Source organism: Monodon monoceros, unplaced genomic scaffold (genome assembly GCF_005190385.1).
Source record: "Monodon monoceros isolate NGI ecotype Baffin Bay Population unplaced genomic scaffold, NGI_Narwhal_1 Super_Scaffold_16, whole genome shotgun sequence".
NCBI lineage: Eukaryota > Metazoa > Chordata > Mammalia > Artiodactyla > Monodontidae > Monodon > Monodon monoceros.
Window position 1 is genome coordinate 65401745 of NW_021703772.1, and position 18957 is coordinate 65420701.

Here is an 18957-nt window from a genome sequence, read left to right on the forward strand (position 1 = left end):
CTGCCATTCATTAAGAAACTCAATACTTAAATTCCTTCCACTTGGTTAAAAAATAGATATTTATTTTTATTTCAAAATTTGAGTGATTATTATAAATCTAAACAGAAATATAAGTAATTTAAAAAATGTGTTTTACCTAAAACATACTTCCAAAATTTTAATAGTACCATCTTTATATGATTCAATATAATATGATTATGTGATACACAGTTGTGTATATATGTGTATATGTTTTAAGTATGTTAATTATATTTTAATATATATGCAAATGCATGATTGGCAATATTTTTGTAATTAATACGAATCTGTGACTGGTCAACCTATTCTCCAAATACATTTGATGTGCTAATGTTGGGAAAGAAACATTTGATCATGTAGCAAATACAGAAAAATTCCAGTTATCATAAACCTAGAAAACAAAAATTTTGAATATTAATTGTAATTTACATTATGACTTACGAAGCACTTTATTAACAACGTTATGGATTCCACAAGGTGGTGATATTCCCCAGTGCTTTTAAACCAAAATAAGGAGGAAAATAAGCTGAAAAGGAGAAAATGATTGAAAAGATCTGTAAGATTCAGGAATGACAATACAGCCAAATTTCTAGCATAAATTCAGTTTAGTGATAAGATAATTTCATAGTATATTCTAGGGCTATAAACTACACATGGCCTATTAAAACATAAGGGCTGTGGGTAAGGGAAATGGAGAAATGTTGATCAAAGGGTCCAAACTTTCATTTATAAGATGAATAAGTTCTGGGGATCTAGTGTACAGTATGGTGACTACAGTTAGTAATACTGCACTGTATACTTGAAATTTTCTAAGAGAGTAGATCTTAAATGTTTCTCACCACATACCCAAAAAGATAATTATGTGAAGTGATGGATGTGTTAATTAGCTTGATTGTAGGAATCATTTCACAATTTATACATATATCAGGACATCACCTTGTACATCTTAAATTTACACAATTTTTGTAAATTATACCTAAATAAAGCAAAACACGTACAGATATACACTAACACACAGAAATTAGATAATGAATGTAACTAGACTACTTTTCCTTATTTTAAAAAACGTTCTGGCATAATATCAGCGTTTGTTTTTCCTAATAAATTTAGATACAAAGAGGAAAAAAAAGTGTCAAAATCAGCAAGTTTTCTGCCCTTGATTCACAGAAAAGTAGGAAGCGATTTGCTAGGGAAGCTGCCTCTCAGAAATCAAGTGCTGTACTATTTGATGCCATTCATTAATTAGAACGGCAATGAGACAGTAGCCATGGACAATTCGAGGTCAGGTAAATAATTATGTTTAGGTCAAGGTCAGATCCAGATCTTAATCTTCATCTCATCCTCTGGAAGTTCTGTAGCTTAATTAACTGAGTATATAAGGAAGCTAAGTGATTACAAAATTAATGTTTTATGTACTTAATAAGCTTCAGGTGCTCTTACTATTTAAATATTTGTTTCAACCATATCTATTGCTTTTATTCTTACATTTGTGTGTATTTTCTAATAGACATAGCATTTTTTTCATCAGAAGCATCAATGGGCCTTTCAAAGTATCTAAATGTCAGCAAAGGATCTGTGACTTAGTTTTAGAAGTAAAACTGAATGTAATTAAAAGCATAATTAAAAATCAAAATATTAATTCAAGGACAGAAATCTAAGGAATATAAGAAAGAAAGCATAGGCAAAAGGCTCCGTATCCAGTAATGGCTGAGGGAAGGGAAGGTTAGAATGGTAGAAAAGAGAAGGGTCCCTCAGGGAAAAAAAGAGAGAGAGAGAGAAAGCAGTGAGGTTGGGGAAAAGGAGTCAAAGTATAAATGATAAAGGAAAGATAAAGAGGTAGCAAAGATTGAAACTATTTTATTGGGTATAGCCACTGGTTTACATTCACCATAATAGCTTTAGTGGACTGATAAGAATAAAATTCTGAATGTATCAATAATATTTAAAGAATGAAGGAACTGAGGAAATGGAGACCGTGATCATAGATTATTGTTATATTTAAGTTTAGGTGGTAGATTCATTTCCCAAATGTCCCACTCTGGAGTAGGTCACTAGAGACAGTGGTTCAGAGAGGAGATCTATGATTTTGAGAGGCACAGCTGCGCACTCAGTGTTTCTTGACACAATCTCTTGCCTTGGCTTCAAGAATCTACAATCTCTACAATCTCTTGGTCTTCCTCTTATTTTCCCTCCACTTCTTCACCATCTCCTTTATAGACTAATCCTCCCTGAAGTTAGAATCCCCAAGATTAGATCCAGGCTTATTTCACTCTCATTTTATATGCTTTCTAAATAATCTCATACATATACACAGGTTCAGTTGTCTTGCCCATTTCTGGCACAATAGAGAAAATGGAAAAACAAGTTAAATAAGTGAAATAATTATGTATTCTAGTATTTATACCAATCAGCCCTGTTGTCTTTTAATATTTTTAGTACAAAAATTTTGAGAATATCTGGATTTTTAATATATATATTTTTTAACATCTTTATTGGAGTACAATTGCTTTACAATGGTGTGTTAGTTTCTGCTTTATAACAAAGTGAATCAGCTATATGCATAAATATATCCCCATATCTCCTCCCTCTTCAACCTCCCTCCCACCCTCTCTATCCCACCCCTCTAGGTGGTCACAAAGCACCGAGCTGACCTCCCTGTGCTCTGCGGCTGCTTCCCATTAGCTATCTATTTTACATTTGGTAGTGTATATATGTCCATGCCACTCTCTCACTTTGTCCCAGCTTACCCTTACCCCTCCCCGTGTCCTCAAGTCCGTTCTCTATGTCTATGACTTTATTCCTGTCCTGCCCCTAGGTTCATCAGAAACTTTTTTTTTTTTAGATTCCATATATATGTGTTAGTGTACAGTATTTGTTTTTCTCTTTCTGACTTACATCACTCTGTATGACAGACTCTAGGTCCATCCAGCACACTACAAATAACGCAGTTTCGTTTCTTTTTATGACTGAGTAATATTCCATTGTATATATGTGCCACATCTTCTTTATCCATTCATCTGTCGATGGACACTTCAGTTGCTTCCATGTCCTGGCTATTGTAAATAGTGCTGCAATGAACATTGTAGTACATGACTCTTTTTTGAATTGTGGTTTTCTCAGGGTATATGCCCAGTAGTGGGATTTCTGGGTCCTATGGTAGTTCTATTTTTAGTTTTTTAAGGAACCTCCATACTGTTCTCCATAGTGGCTGTATCAATTTACATTCCACCAACAATGCAAGATGTTGCCCTTTTCTCCACACCCTCTCCAGCCTTTATTTTTTGTAGATTTTTGTTGATGGCCATTCTGATTGGTGTGAGGTGATACCTCATTGTAGTCTTGATTTGCATTTCTCTCATGATTAGTGATGTTGAGCATCCTTTCATGTGTTTGTTGGTAATTTGTGTACCTTCTTTGCAGAAATGTCTATTTAGATCGTCTGCCCATTTTTGGATTGGGTTGTTTGTTTTTTTGATATTGAGCTGCATGAGCTGCTTGTATATTTTGGAGATTAATCCCTTGTCAGTTGCTTCACTTGCAAATATTTTCTCCCATTCTGAGGGTTGCCTTTTGTCTTGTTTATGGTTTCCTTTGCTGTGCAAAAACCTTTGTTTCATTAGGTCCCATTTGTTTATTTTTGTTTTTATTTCTGTTTCTCTAGGAGGTGGGTCAAAAAGGATCTTGCTGTGATTTATTTCATAGAGTGTTCTGCCTATGTTTTCCTCTAAGAGTTTTAGTATCCAGCCTTACATTTAGGTCTTTAATCCATTTTGAGTTTATTTTTGTGTATGGTGTTAGGGAGTGTTCTAATTTCATTATTTTACATGTAGCTATCCAGTTTTCTCAGCACCACTTATTGAAGAGCCTGTCTTTTCTCCATTGTATATTCTTGACTCCTTTATCAAAGATAAGGTGACCCTATGTGCGTGGGATTATCTCTGGGCTTTCTACCCTGTCCCATTGATCTATATTTCTGTTTTTGAGCCAGTACAATACTGTCTTGATTACAGTAACTTTGTAGTATAGTCTGAAGTCTGGGAGCCTGATTCCTCCAGCTCCATTTTTCTTTCTCAAGATTGCTTTGGCTGTTTGGGGTCTTTTGTGTTTCCATACAAATTGTGAAGTTTTTTGTTCTCATTCTGAGAAAAATGCCAATGGTAGTTTGATAGTGTTTGCAATGAATCTGTAGATTGCTTTGGGTAGTGGAGTCATTTTCACAATCTTGATTCTTCCAATCCAACAACATAGTATATCTCTCCATCTGTTTGTACCATCTTTAATTTCTTTCATTGGCATCTATAGTTTTCTGCATACAGGTCTTTTGTCTCCTTAGGTAGGTTTATTCCTAGGTATTTTATCTTTTTGTTGCAATGGTAAATGGGAGTGTTTCTGTAATTTCTCTTTCAGATTTTTCATAATTAGTGTATAGGAATGAAAGAGATTTCTGTGCATTAATTTGGTATCCTGCTACTTTACCAAATTCATTGATTAGCTCTAGAAGTTTTCTGGTAGCATCTTTAGGATTCTCTATGTATAGTATCATGTCATCTGCAAACAGTGACAGTTTTGCTTCTTCTTTTCCCATTTGGATTCCTTTTATTTCTTTTTATTCTCTGATTGCTGTGGCTAAAACTTCAAAAACGTTGAATAATAATGGTGAGAGTGGGCAACATTGTCTTGTTCCTGAACTTAGAGGAAATGCTTCCAGTTTTTCACCTTTGTGAACAATGTTTGCTGTGGGTTGGTCATATAATGGCCTTTATTATGTTGAGGTAAGTTCCCTCTATGTCTACTTTCTGGAGGATTTTCATCATAAATGGGTGTTGAATTTTGTCGAAAATTTTTTCTGCATCCATTGAGATTATCATATTGCTTTTCTCCTTCAGTTTGTTAATGTTGTGTGTCACATTGATTGATTTGTGTATATTGAAGAATCCTTGCATTCCTGGGATAAACCCCACTTGATCATGGTGTATGATCCCTTTAATGTGCTGTTGGATTCTGTTTGCTAGTGTTTTGCTGAGGAATTTTGCATCTATGTTCATCAGTGATACTGGCCTGTAGGTTTTATTTGTGTGTGTGACTTCTTTGTCTGGTGTTGGTATCAGGGTGATGGTGGCCTCACAGAATGAATTTGGGAGTGTTCCTCCCTCTGCTATATTTTGGAAAAGTTTGAGAAGGATAGCTGTTAGCTCTTCTCTAAATGTTTGATAGAATTTGCCTGTGAAACTGTCTGGTCCTGGGCTTTGGTTATTGGAAGATTTTTAAACACAGTTTCAATTTCAGTGCTTGTGATTGGTCTCTTCATATTTTCTATTTCTTCCTGGTTGAGTCTTGGAAGGTTGTGCTTTTCTAAGAATTTGGCCATTTCTTCCAGGTTGTTCATTTTATTGACATATAGTTGCTTGTAGTAATCTCTTATGATCATTTGTATTTCTGTTGTTACTTGTCCTTTTTCATTTCTAATTCTGCTGATTTGAGTCTTTTCCCTTTTTTCTTGATGAGTCTGGCTAATGGTTTATCAATTTTGTTTATCTTTTCAAAGAACCAGCTTTAAGTTTTATTGATCTTTGCCATTGTGTCCTTCATTTCTTTTTCATTTATTTCTGCTGATTTTTATGATTTCTTTCCTTCTGCTAACTTTGGGTTTTTTTTGTTCTTCTTTCTCTAATTGCTTTAGTTGTAAGGTTAAGTTGTTTATTTGAGATTTTTCTTGTTTCTTGAAGTAGGATTATATTGCTATAAACTTCCCTCTTAGAACTGCTTTAGCTGCATCGCATAGGTTTTGGGCTGTTGTGTTTTCATTGTCATTTGTTTATAGGTATTTTTTTAGTTCCTCTTGATTTCTTCACTGATTTCTTGGTTATTTAGTACTCTATTGTTTAGCCTCCATGTGTTTGTATTTTTTTCCTGTAATTGATATGTAGTCTCATAGCATTGTGGTTGGAAAAGATGCTTGGACACGATTTCAATTTTCTTAAATTTACCAAGGCTTGATATGTGACCCAAGATATGATCTATCCTGGAGAATGTTCCATGAGCACTTGAAAAGAAAGTGTATTCTATTGTTTTTGGATGGAATATCCTATAAATAGCAATTAAGTCCATCTTGTTTAAAGCTTGTGTTTCCTTATTTTCATTTTGGATGATCTGTCCATTGGTGAACGTGGGGTGTTATAGTCCCCTACTATGATTGTGTTACTGTCGATTTCCCCTTTTATGGCTGTTAGCATTTGCCTTGCATATTGAGGTGCTCCTATGTTGGGTGCATAAACATTTACAATTGTTATATCTTCTTCTTGGATTGATCCCTTGATCATTATGTAGTGTCCTTCTTTGTCTCTTGGAATAGTCTTTATTTTAAAGTCTATTTTGTCTGATATGAGAATTACTACTTCAGCTTTCTTTTGATTTCCATTTGCATGGAATATCTTTTTCCATCCCCTCACTTTCAGTCTGTATGTGTCCCTAGGTCTGAAGTGGGTCTCTTGTAGACAGCATATGTACAAGTCTTGTTTTTGTATCCGTTCAGCCAGCCTATGTCTTTTGGTTGGAGCATTTAATCCTTTTACATTTAAGGTAATTATTGATATGTATGTTCTTATTACCATTTTCTTAATTGTTTTGGGTTTGTTTGTTTGTTTTTTGTTTTGTTTTTTGTTTTTTTGAGGTATGCGGGCCTCTCACTGTTGTGGCCTCTCCTGTTGCGGAGCACAGGCTCCAGATGCGCAGGCTCAGTGGCCATGGCTCATGGGCCTAGCCACTCCGCGGCATGTGGGATCTTCCCAGACCGGGGCACGAACCTGTGTCCCCTGCATCGGCAGGTGTACTCTCAACCACTGCACCACCAGGGAAGCCCTGTATTTAATTTTTGATAGTTTGATTAATATGTGTCTTGGCATGTTTCTCCTTGGATTTATCCTATATGGCACTCTCTGCACTTCCTGGACTTGAATGATGATTTCGTTCCCTGTATTAGGGAAGTTTTCAACTATAATCTCTTCAAATATTTTCTCAGTCCCTTTCTTTTTTTCTTCTTCTTCTAGGACCCCTATAATTCAAATGTTGGTGCATTTAATTTTGTCCCAGAAGTATCTGTGACTGTCCTCAATTCTTTTCATTCTTTTTTCTTTATTCTGCTCTGTAGTTATTTCCACTATTTTATATTCCAGGTTACTTATCCATTCTTCTGCCTCAGTGATTCTGCTATTGATTCTTTCTAGAGAATTTGTAATTTCATTTATTGTGTTGTTCATCACTGTTTGTTTGCTCTTTAGTTCTTCTAGGTCCTTGTTAAACGTTTCTTGTATTTTCTCTATTCTATTTCCAAGATTTTGGATCATCTTTACTATCTTTACTCTGAATTCTTTTTCAGGTAGACTGCCTATTTCCTCTTCATTTGTTTTGTCTGGTGGGTTTTTACTTTGCTCCTTCATCTGCTGAGTATTTCTCTGTCTTCTCATTTTGCTTAACTTACTGTGTTTCCGGTCTCCTTTTCACAGGGTTCAGGTTTGTAGGTCCTGTTGTTTTTGATGTCTACCCCAAGTGGGTGAGGTTGGTTCAGTGGATTGTGTAGGCTTCCTGATGGAGGGAACTGGTGCCTGTGTTTTGGTGGATGAGGCTGGATCTTGTCTTTCTGGTGGGCAGAAACACATCTGTTATTGTGTTTTGGGGTTTCTGTGAACTTATTATGATTTTAGGCAGCCTCTCTGCTAATGGGTGGGGTTGTGTTTCTGTCTTGCTAGTTGTTTGGCATGTGGTGTCCAGCAGTGGAGCTTGCTGGTCGTTGAGTGGAGCTGGGTCTTAGCGTTGAGATGGAGATCTTTGGGAGACATCTCACCAACTGATATTACGTGGGGCCAGGAGGTCTCTGGTAGTCCATTGTCCTGAACTTGGCTCTCCCACTTCCAATGCTCAGGCCTGACACCCAGCCAGAGCACCACGACCCTGTCAGCCACACTGTATTCAAAATGTGATCTTAAGACCAGCACATGGTTATCATGTGGCAGCTTGTTAAAACTCGAACATTTCAATCTTTCTTTTCTTCTCTTTTCTTTTCTTTTTGTTTCTTCTCTTCTCTTCTTTTCTCTTCTCTTCTCTCTCTCTCTTTCTTTCATCAACCACTCTGATTGTTTTAGTTCTACTGCAGGCATTTTACTCCTCACATTTAATAGACCAGGGCCGCGCTTCTTCCCTTCCAAGGGTCGTGTTGGGTGAAGCTGTGCTGGGCTGACCTGGTTGGGGTTCAGAAGCCCTCAGGACCTATTATATTCTTCCAGCCTCTCTCTAATTCTTAGAAATCCAGCCCCCTCAACCTGTCTGCCACTCCCTCAATGCAGGCCTATCTTCTAAAGCTAAGACATTTCCTTTCTCCTCCACAGTTAAAACTTTCCAGAAAGATCAGCAATCCGAGGCTGGTATCATCCAATTAGCCAGCACTGAAATTGCTCAGGCAGGAGGCAGCAGGACCGTCTGGGCAGGTGTGGGTGGTGAGGTAACTTGGGGTGCGCTGAGGCTGACACTAGAGCGCAGGCTCATGGCCTTTAATGTATATTTTTAATTGAAATTTGTTTTTTAGGTTATTCAAATACCAGATGTGATCTATTAAATCTTTAAAGATGGTCTTTTTTGTTGTTATTTCAATATGACATTACATTAATAAATATTTCCAATTTAATTAAAACACTTCCACATTTCTTACCTAAAGTTTACATGTTTGTTTTTTATATGCCAGGTGGTAGTGAGAGCTTTGGTAAAAACAACTTTACCCACATTGAATGTGTTACTGGTCTGCCTTATGATCTGGCTGGCTTTTAGCATCATAGGAGTACACTTATTTGCTGGCACATTCTATGAATGCATTGACCCAACAAGTGGAGAAAGGTTTCCTATGTCTGAAGTCATGAATAGAAGTCAATGTGAAAGCCTTGTGTTTAATGAATCCATGCCATGGGAGAATGCAAAACTGAACTTTGACAATGTTGGAATCAGTTTCCTTTCATTGCTTCAAGTAGTAAGTACATGTTTGAATTTGTGAATTACATGTTCATTCATATTGTATGTGAACATAAAGGACAAAATGTGGGTGCTTAATAAAGTTGGTTTTAAATTATTTTAGCAATTATTAGTTAGTAGATACATGTTATGGGACATACTATACTAAGCTCATTTAGAAAGACAAAAGTGAAATATAGTCCTTGCTCTGTTGGGAGAAGGAAGTGGAAATAAAGGTAGGACTAACGGAGGAAATGACAGGTACTGGCCAAAGCTATTTCCTCCACCACTGATGAGATAATAGGTTCACAATTTTTGATCTAGCTCAGATTACTGCTATTTTGTTTCTACTTAGTGCTTTGAGGAATGGCTACTTGGTCCCCCAATATCTAGCAGATATAAGGTGGTGAATAATTCCTGTCTTACCTCTGTCATAGTAAAGCACATATACAGCAGTTACAACTAACTATGACACTTGGGCAGCGTGTATTTATTTACCATTTATCTATCTATCTAACCAGTGCTCTCTCTCTCTCTTTTTATTAATACTATCTTAAAATATTTTAAGTTATTAACTACAATTAAGCTAAGTAGTTTTAAATAGTTGTTAATAGACAGTATAAATGTAAAAATGAAAGTGGTAAAGATCTCAATTACACAGTATATTGAAGTGTGGTCAGCCTTACTAATCAAATGCTTTACTGTATTAATAACAGATTGAGTTTTAATTTTTATTTGCCACAAAGCATAAGATTTCCATAAAAATTAAATACATGCCATTTTTACAGGCCACATTTAATGGATGGATCACTATTATGAATTCAGCAGTTGATTCTATTGGTGTAAGTACAATATAATCCTAGAGCCACTGTTAAGGTTCACACAAAGTCATTTTTGCAATTCAAGGACAGGACACAAGCAATAATTGAGTAATTAACATGGTAAAAGCAAATGCTTATGCTAGATAGAAATTAAATACATTTCAGATTGAATATTTCATGAACAATGAACTCCTTCCAGGATTATATACAATGGTTGAGGCCAAACAGACCCATTTGAAGGATTATCATAACAATGATTAAACCAATGCAATAAACTTTAAAATTCAAATAAAAGCCATGATATCTCTTCACCAAAGACCAAGGAGGAAATATTGCCTCAAGTATCACTGTTGTATTTTTTTTGTCATAAATTATTTTCTAAGTCTTAAAAGGTCAGTATAAATATTTTGCTTATTTTCTCACTTTTTATTTTATTTTTAAAAACAATTTTTTCAGAGAAACTTTAGATCTACAGCAAAATTGAGAGGGAGGTACAGAGATTTCCCATATACCCCTGCTCTCACACATGCACACCTCCCCATTATTGACATTCCTCACCACAGTGCTGCATTTTTTACCAAAGACGAACCTACATTGACACATCATAATCACCCAATGTTCATAGTTCATAGGGTTCACTCAGTGTTGTACATTCTATGGGTTTGGACAAATGTATAATAACATATACCTTTCGTTATAATATCATACAGAGTATTTTCACTGCCCTAAAAATCCTCTATGTTCTGCCTTATTTCGCTTATTTTTTAACTTAACTTTTAGGTAGATATGCAGCCTAATTTTGAAGACAACATCTACATGTATTGTTACTTTATTGACTTCATTATCATTGGATTATTTCTTCCTCTGAGTATGTTGATTGGTGCTATTATTGCTAATTTCAACAAACATAAAGTAAAGATAAGTATAAATATTCTTTGTTCATCAATGTCCGAGGGGAAAAAAATGTCCTGCTTCAAATAATTGGTTTTGGATTCAGTTTAATATTGTTTTTATTTGGTACTTATCTTTAAAAAAATGATTGATGTTCCTGCAGATTGATGGATATTGCTGAAATGTTCACTTTTACATTGTTTTCTATATTTAAAAAAGCACAGACAAGATTAAAGGTTAAAAATTACAAATGTTTCTGTATATAGGTTTGTAAATAATGACATGCTGAAAAATAACATTGTTATGCATCTGCACAAATATCTGAAGATGTTCAAGAAAAATAAACCACACTTTTTTACTCTCTGATATACTCAAAGCTTTCAGAGTCATAACCAGCAGAGACATCTTTGTCGGTTGAAATAGCTTTTTCTGCTAGAAGTAGAGTCATAAATCCTAACTACATGACCTAAATAGGAGTGCTCGAAACAAATAAGAGAGAATTCAGAGGCAGAATTGAACAACCCATGTTTGGTGCCATCTCCACACAAAGACTCCCTTCAGGGCTTCTATTAATACAAATGTCTCAAAAGTCATATAAGTTCACTTATTTTAACCTCAGGGCCCTACTTTCTATTAGGTGTAGGAATGCCTTATGGTAAATCAAAGAAAAGAAGAGTTTAATCTTGAAATTCCATCTTTGGCCATGTCATCAAAGTTTAACCACATGCAGAATCTGGTAAACAAACCACTCTGAGTCTGCACTAATTAGATGGGATTAGAAAGATCAGTGGCCAAATGAAATATTCATTGGATTGGATGCTTCATCTTCCTAGGGATTTCAACCTAATGGGATGATATCCTAGGATTTGCTTCTGGACTTCAAACTGATGACCCCTATCAATTTTAAGTGAGCAAGTCCTGCCATGGGCAGTAACAATTCCTAATTCCTAGATTAACACATTAAATGTTCACCTCTTATTCACTTTGCATATTCTGTATAAGATACTGAAATTAGCACTAGAAACACAAAGATGAATAATCCCTAGAAGGTTCAATGAAGAGGTAAGCAATGGTGCTTTTTGAATAATAGTGAAAAGTATCTTCTAATAGTATTTGGAAAATTAAGTAACGTATGAACATATAAAAACACATATATGACCAATTATATTTTTTCCTGATTATTAAAAGGTACAAACCAGCTTTACCTTTAGCTTTTTAGTTCAACTTTTCTTAGTCACCTTTCCAGATATCCTCTGCTGTTTGTCCTTTGTCTCTAACAAGAGGTCGGCCTCATTAACTAAAAAGTTAAAATAGGGTTGACTACCCACAGGAAAGTTCATCAAAAGATAATTATCAGTCATTTCCAGTGTATACTCTGTGTTTTGTATGAATTTTTGTGCAGAAGGTCAGACATGTTTAAACATGATTTAGTTCATTGCAGTTAAGCCTTTTTTAAAGGATTAAATCAATAATTGCCAAGCTTTCGAAAACGCATATTAATGTAAGATGAAATTTGGATTAAATATGATTTTAATATCTTTTTCTTTCATTTATTTACCTGGGAGGCTCAAATATCTTTATAACAGTAAAACAGAAGAAACAATACCATGCACTGAAGAAGCTGATGTGTGAAGTCTCTCAAAAACCAGTACCTCGCCCAGGAGTAAGGAAATATCTAGATTTTTTTTTAAGTTCTGAAAAAGTTTCCTTTATATATTCTCTCTTACAAATGAAAATGTGTTTTTAAAATTCTTAACAACAAATGCTTTTGACAAAATTTTTAAAATATAGTCTTTGAAAGAGCTTTTGATGGTCTTTCTGTTTGCCTTTACTCTGTGCTATAGTTATTGCTTGGTAAAAACTTAGTCTTCAGTTATTTTCCTATTTATGCTGGGAGGGAAGCTGTAAATCTAAAGACAATATGTCTGTATAAATATCTTATTAATAAAAATATTACACCTTTTTTCTTTACACACAGAACAAGTTCCAAGGATTTGTCTTTGACTTGATAACAAATCAAGTTTTTAATGTCATCATCATGGTTCTTATATTTTTCCAAGCAATAACCATTATGATACAAAGTGATGAACAGAACCCCAAAATTGACATTGCTGTCTACTGGATTAACTCAGTTTTTGTTACACTGTACACTGGAGAATGTGTACTAAAGCTCATCGTTTTCCATTATAACTATTTCACCAATGGATGGAACGTTTTTGATTTTATGGTGGTTGTTTTCTCTATTACAGGTAAGATTTTGTTTAGTCAAATTTTCATTTGTAATAATATTAATTCAGGCAAGCTCTTAGAGTAAACATCTCCTGAGATATAGTCTCTTAATAAGCAAAACAGGTAGAGATCCTTTTTATTTCCAGCAGGAATGCCTTACATTTTTACATTCATACATGTACACATGCCTGACAGATATAAGATATTAAAAATACACTCTGAATTAATACATAGACTTTACTTCACAGACCACCAGATAAATGCTTAATTACCCCTTCAGTATATCACATACATTATTTTTCTAAGATAACACTAGAAGGACCTTTATGTCTTAGCATGATATAACCTTTCAAACTCATTATTGTTCCCTTTCCTCTAATCTCTAAAACTCTTTGCTACTTTCACAACACTAGAGTTTTAGGGTTTAATGAATTTGTTACAAGTTTTCTCTTACTCTGGAGATCCCAGTCCTTTATTTAACAAATATACTTGATTACCCTCTCTGTGAATATATATTATGCTGTGTGCAAAGAATTCAGTTACAAACAAAGTAGGCATAATTCCTGTATATACATAGTTTATAATCTATCAAGGGATGCAGATAATTAAACAGTACATGTTAATGTTGTGCTATTAAGGTTATGATAAGGGAAGAAGCATGGGGTGCCACAACAGCACAACAGAGCGAGGAGCACCTAATCAGTAAGTAGAGATCAGAGAAAACTTCACGGAAGAAGCAAAAATCTAAATAGAGACCCATTGGATAAGGAGGTAGCCAAGAATCTAAGATAAAAGTGTTTTAGGCAGAGAAAAGTTTATTGTCTGCCTCCCATAAGACACATACTAGAATGTTATCTCCATAAGAGTAGAAACAATATTTAATGTTATTGTCAAGTACTATTCTATGCAGTCAGTAGTGAAAAATGTAGATAAACTGCTCAGTTGTGCTCCCAGAAAATTCATTCATCAGCTGGTAGTAGAGGCAGTGCAGCTAATATTGATAGACAAGTACAAGAAGCTTGCTAGAAAAGTATGTAAAGTCAGGAAAGGGCTGATAGGAAGAAAACAGAGGAAAACAGAATTAAAGAGCCCCATGAGATTGAAATGAGAGTTACTGAATCAGACATCTAGAAGGACAGGAAATTGCAGTCCGAGATAAAGATGTTTGAATTTGAGATCTCAGAAGGTCAGGTATCCTGGGTGCAGAATGTGGCCATAGATGGGTGTGTCTACAGTAAAATGATGGAGATTATTAAAATTTAAGAAAGCCAAATACTGGAGGGCTAGCCTTTCAATGGGTTGTTGATGGTAGGTGCTGGGGTAGAAAGGGTGACAGTGAGCCATGTACCAAAGTCTCCAATGAATATGATTGAGGGAGAATGAATAGATCATAGAACCAAGGAATGGTAGGAGATGGTATAGTTGAATGTCATGGTCCACAAACTCAAAAATTTCTTTTTTGTTTATAAAATTAATGTGAAGGAAAAGTATCTGAAAAACACATTGGAAAGAGGGAAAGATGCTTGCTTGTTCCATCTTTCTACCCTGAGAAATGTGGAATGGGAAAGAGTGAGTTATCTGTGCTTGAGAGTGTTGCAAGGGGAATAGTGTCCTCAAGATAGAGTCAGATTTTAGATAAGAAAGGAAGTGAAGAAAATTTAGTGATGAAGAAGTAAAAATGTGTTTGTAATTAAGTAGGGAAACCTCCTGCATAATGGAAGGGTTTGAGAGATTGAGGAGAAATGAAAATTTGAGTCAGAGTAGAAAGTTCACTAAAGCACTGTGGAAATGAGGGTATATGTAAGATAGAACGTCAGAGAGAATGCCATCATTGGCAGTGACCAAATTAACAGAAATGTGAGACATGATCCTTCCAGATTCAGCAAACATACCATCTCATTTAGAAGTTTCATGGGATTTTCCCCTTCTCCACCTTCTCAACTCAGGATGAACCACACCCTCTCCAGTACTTTCAGAGAGCATCCCTTACGTTTTTTATGGTAATTATAATTTCACCTTGCTCTATAGTTATATATCTCCCTCTCATAGTGCCATCATCTTCCCACCATTGCCAGAAAGAAAAGTTCTTGGCGAAGACTCATTTATTCAATTCACATTTAAAGCTCCTAAAGTCCCAGATACTATTTATGAAGTCAATAAATCAAATTATAATCTGTGATCACTGAATACAAAATATTTTTTAAACTATGTTTATCCACTAGGTCTTTCTGCCTTGCATTATGGTTAGTTTAAATATCTACCTCTACTTCCTAGATTATAGGGTCTTTGAGGATATGAGTCATGTCACTCATCTCCGCATATTTTCTTGACACCTTTATGAGGTATCCAATAAAGGTTGGGTTGAATTAAATTTCTTGATCTAACTGCAATCAGGAAAAAAAAAAATATGACTACTGTCCTATATTATGAATTCATGCCATCTGTGACTCCAGAAGTGCTTGATCTGTAATACTCTGAAAATGATGGTAGAAATAATTATCTTCCAAATTTTGTTAGACACTCTGAGCATTGCCACAATTAGTATTTGGCTAACCCAGACTTTCAATATGTGCTAAATGTTATACGGGAAGGATTAATTACCTTAACATATAGAAGAAAACCAAAGAAATGTAAAATAATTTATATTCCTCTAAATAATTGTATTGCCTGCTTTATCTTTTCCTACACCAAGGACTATTTCTGCCTCTGATGGTGGGATATTACCTTGTACCTCCTTCCCTTGTGCAACTGATACTTCTCTCACGGATCATCCACATCCTGCGTCCTGAGAAAGGACCAAAGGTGTTCCATGATCTGCTGCTTCCTTTGGTGCTATCCCTCCCTGCATTGTTGAACATCGGTCTCCTCATCTTCCTGATCATGTTCGTCTACGCCATCTTTGGAATGTACAATTTTGCCTATGTTAAAAAGGAAGCTGGAATTAATGATGTGTCCAACTTTGAAACCTTTGGCAGCAGTATGCTCTGTCTTTTCCAAGTTACAATATTTGCTGGTTGGGATGGGATGCTCAATGCAATTTTCAACAGTAAATGGTCTGACTGTGATCCTGATAAAATTAACCCTGGGACTCAGGTTAGAGGAGACTGTGGTAACCCCTTTGTTGGGATTGTTTATTTTGTCAGTTACATCCTCATATCATGGCTGATCATTGTAAACATGTACATTGTTGTTGTCATGGAGTTTTTAAATATTGCTTCTAAAAAAAAAGCCAAGACATTGAGTGAAGATGATTTTAGGAAATTTTTTCAGGTATGGAAGAGATTTGATCCTGATAGAACCCAGTATATAGACTCTAGCAAGCTTTCAGACTTTGCAGCTGCTCTTCATCCTCCTCTTTTCATGGCAAAACCAAACAAGGGCCAGATCGTTGCCATGGATCTTCCCATGGCTGTCGGGGACCGAGTTCATTGCCTTGACATCCTACTCGCTTTAACAAAGCGAGTTATGAGTCAAGATGTAAGCATGGAGAAAGTTCTTTCAGAGATGGAATCTGGATTTATGTTAGCCAACCCTTTTAAGATCACATATGAGCCAATTACAACTACTCTGAAACGAAAACAAGAGGTAGTCTCAGCAACCATCATTCAGCGTGCTTATAAAAGTTACCGTTTGAGGCAAAATGACAAGAAAACATCAGATATTCATATGATAGATGGGGACGTGGAAGTTCAGGCTGTCAAAGAAGGTTCATATTTTGACAAAACTGAGGGAAAGTCAACCATTTAAAGCCAGATCTAATCCCACTCACTACCTTTTCACCTTCTTTACATATTCCCCAAGTGTTAAAAGTTTAGATCAGAAATAAAAGCAAAGATCAGAGAAACTAAAGATTTCACTTAAAAATCAATTGTTTACAACCCATGGAAGATAAGCTTGTGCTCACAAGATCCCACGTCCAATTCACTTTTACCCCTGTATATTCAGTCTGACCAAGACAACCCCTTGCTATTACTGCAGAGTTAAATTGGGTTAAAACTGTTGTTTAATAATCCAATACTTGTTTTCTCTATATGGCTTATATGGTGTGTGCTTCTTCTGGAGGGTTGGGGGAGGTAGTAGCAGAAATTAGTAGCCAAAGGAGCTTACTTATACATTTTATGTCTACTTTAACTTGATGGGATTCAAGTCACTACTAATGGGACTTAATTACAAATAACCAAGTACTTTCTTAAAGTGGGATGGTATTTAAAAAAATAGTACAATGCTACAGGCCATTAAATCATAAACTTGCCTAGACCGATGCCAATCGGGAAGAGGAAAGGCAGTTCTTAGAAAGTGTCTCTGAGATTAATCAAAGAGACTCTTGGGCTGATTCAAACCACTTTTGAAAGAGATTGATTAGAGCCTAGGTTTTGTTTTTGATTGTTTTGGTTTTATTTATTTTTGCTTTGTGAATTAATGTTGTTTCATTGTTCTTGGATTCCTGGTTTCTCATCTTTTTGGCTAGTTCCAGCTAAGGACCATTCTCTCTTTAAGAGAATGAGTTCCTAGAACAATCAGCATAAAGGGGGCTACAGTTATAGCCTACACTTTCTAATTTTTCTCATTTCGTGTTGGGAAACTGTGGCCACTTTGTAGTACTTTTCACTGCACTTCATGGATTTTTATAACTTTCAGAAAGAAAATGATCACTAAAACTGTGTGGACTCTGAACTAGGAGATCAAAGTGTGAGTTTGCTGTTCGTGGTGTTTTATAACATTAGTGTATGCAAATTAGTTTCCACTTTCACATTTATCTTTCCAAGTTTTCTGTTTTGTTTTGTGTTTATTTCATCACATACATAATTACTATGTAAAATGTTTTATGTTTGAAAAACTTAAAAATCCTAAGCATTAATTTTCACTAGTAAGATAGGCACAAATTGTTGTTTGATGTAATCATAAAATGCAGTCTCTTGCATCCCTGTAGTTTGAGATTCAGATATTTATTCTATTTGTGTGATGATTGATTTCAGTGTGCCTACAAAGCCCTAAAGGATTCAGAAGGAAAATATGTATACTGATGACTTAATGAAAAGCTTTAAATATGTTGTATGACGTTCAATATCACTTAAATATCAGTAATTGTATTTTATTATGAATGCATGATCTTGATTGAGCCTTAACTATTATAATCTATTTCTGCTCCTCAGAAATGTATTAACCTGACCAAGATGCCTTTGGGGGATCCCCTAAGCAAATGTAATTTCAGAGTTCTGTTTCTTACTATAAATGTTGCTTCCCTCTCTCCTCCTGTTCTCCATCATGTGATGGGGACCAGTGAGGAATCAGTGTTAATTTGGTGACATGGTGACAGCTGGTGCTTTATTTAAGCTTCTCAATTTTCTATTTCTTGGAAATGCTTTAATGTGGAAACTGCTTCAAATATTTAAACTGAGTCTAAGCTTGCTTCTGTATATTCCATAAAGACTATGAACTGATTTTAGTTCGAAAATGATATCTTTTAATTGTAAATCATGTTTGCCACTAACCTTCCGAAAGCTATGTAAAGAATTATTTTTAACAAATCTTACAATATATTTTACTTTTTAGATACTAAAGAAAATAGTAAATACAACTTGCTAACCAAGGTAAGCTTTGGTTCTTTTTCTTTCGTAAATTAGGTTGGCAACTTTGTGTAATAAGAACTTTTTAAAATGAGCCTTACATTAAAGCTTATTCATTCAGGTTCAAAGTTCAAAACTGGAAATATTTTTGCTTCGTTTGGATTAACTTAATTTTGTAAAATAAATATTAGTAAGCTTACCAGAGATCCTTACAAACTGAAAAATGTAAAAAGCACTCCTCTTAGCAAAATCTGAAGTTTACTAGATATATCTTCATATTTTTAGAAGTTGCTATACGGAAGATAATGCTGAAATTAAATTTATTGTTATGCTAATATTTATCAATACCTGCTTCTTTAAAATTTTTCTTTCTGCTTCTTTAATAAATATAATTCACTTTAATATGGTTTTTAAAATGTTGGAAATAGCTACCATTT

The 18957-nt window shown here is 35.1% G+C and overlaps 1 protein-coding gene across 1 annotated transcript in view; it reads left to right on the forward strand.

Annotated features, from left to right (window-relative positions):
- The window catches only part of SCN7A (sodium voltage-gated channel alpha subunit 7), a 96139-nt gene that overhangs the window by 68927 nt on the left and 8255 nt on the right, over nt 1-18957 (forward strand). Inside the window, exons 20-25 of the mRNA XM_029224461.1 lie at nt 8753-9031; nt 9801-9854; nt 10614-10751; nt 12283-12387; nt 12703-12973; nt 15646-18544. Of these exons, the coding sequence (XP_029080294.1) occupies nt 8753-9031; nt 9801-9854; nt 10614-10751; nt 12283-12387; nt 12703-12973; nt 15646-16700 (1902 nt within the window). The 3' untranslated portion in view covers nt 16701-18544. The remainder of the gene's footprint in view (nt 1-8752; nt 9032-9800; nt 9855-10613; nt 10752-12282; nt 12388-12702; nt 12974-15645; nt 18545-18957) is intronic.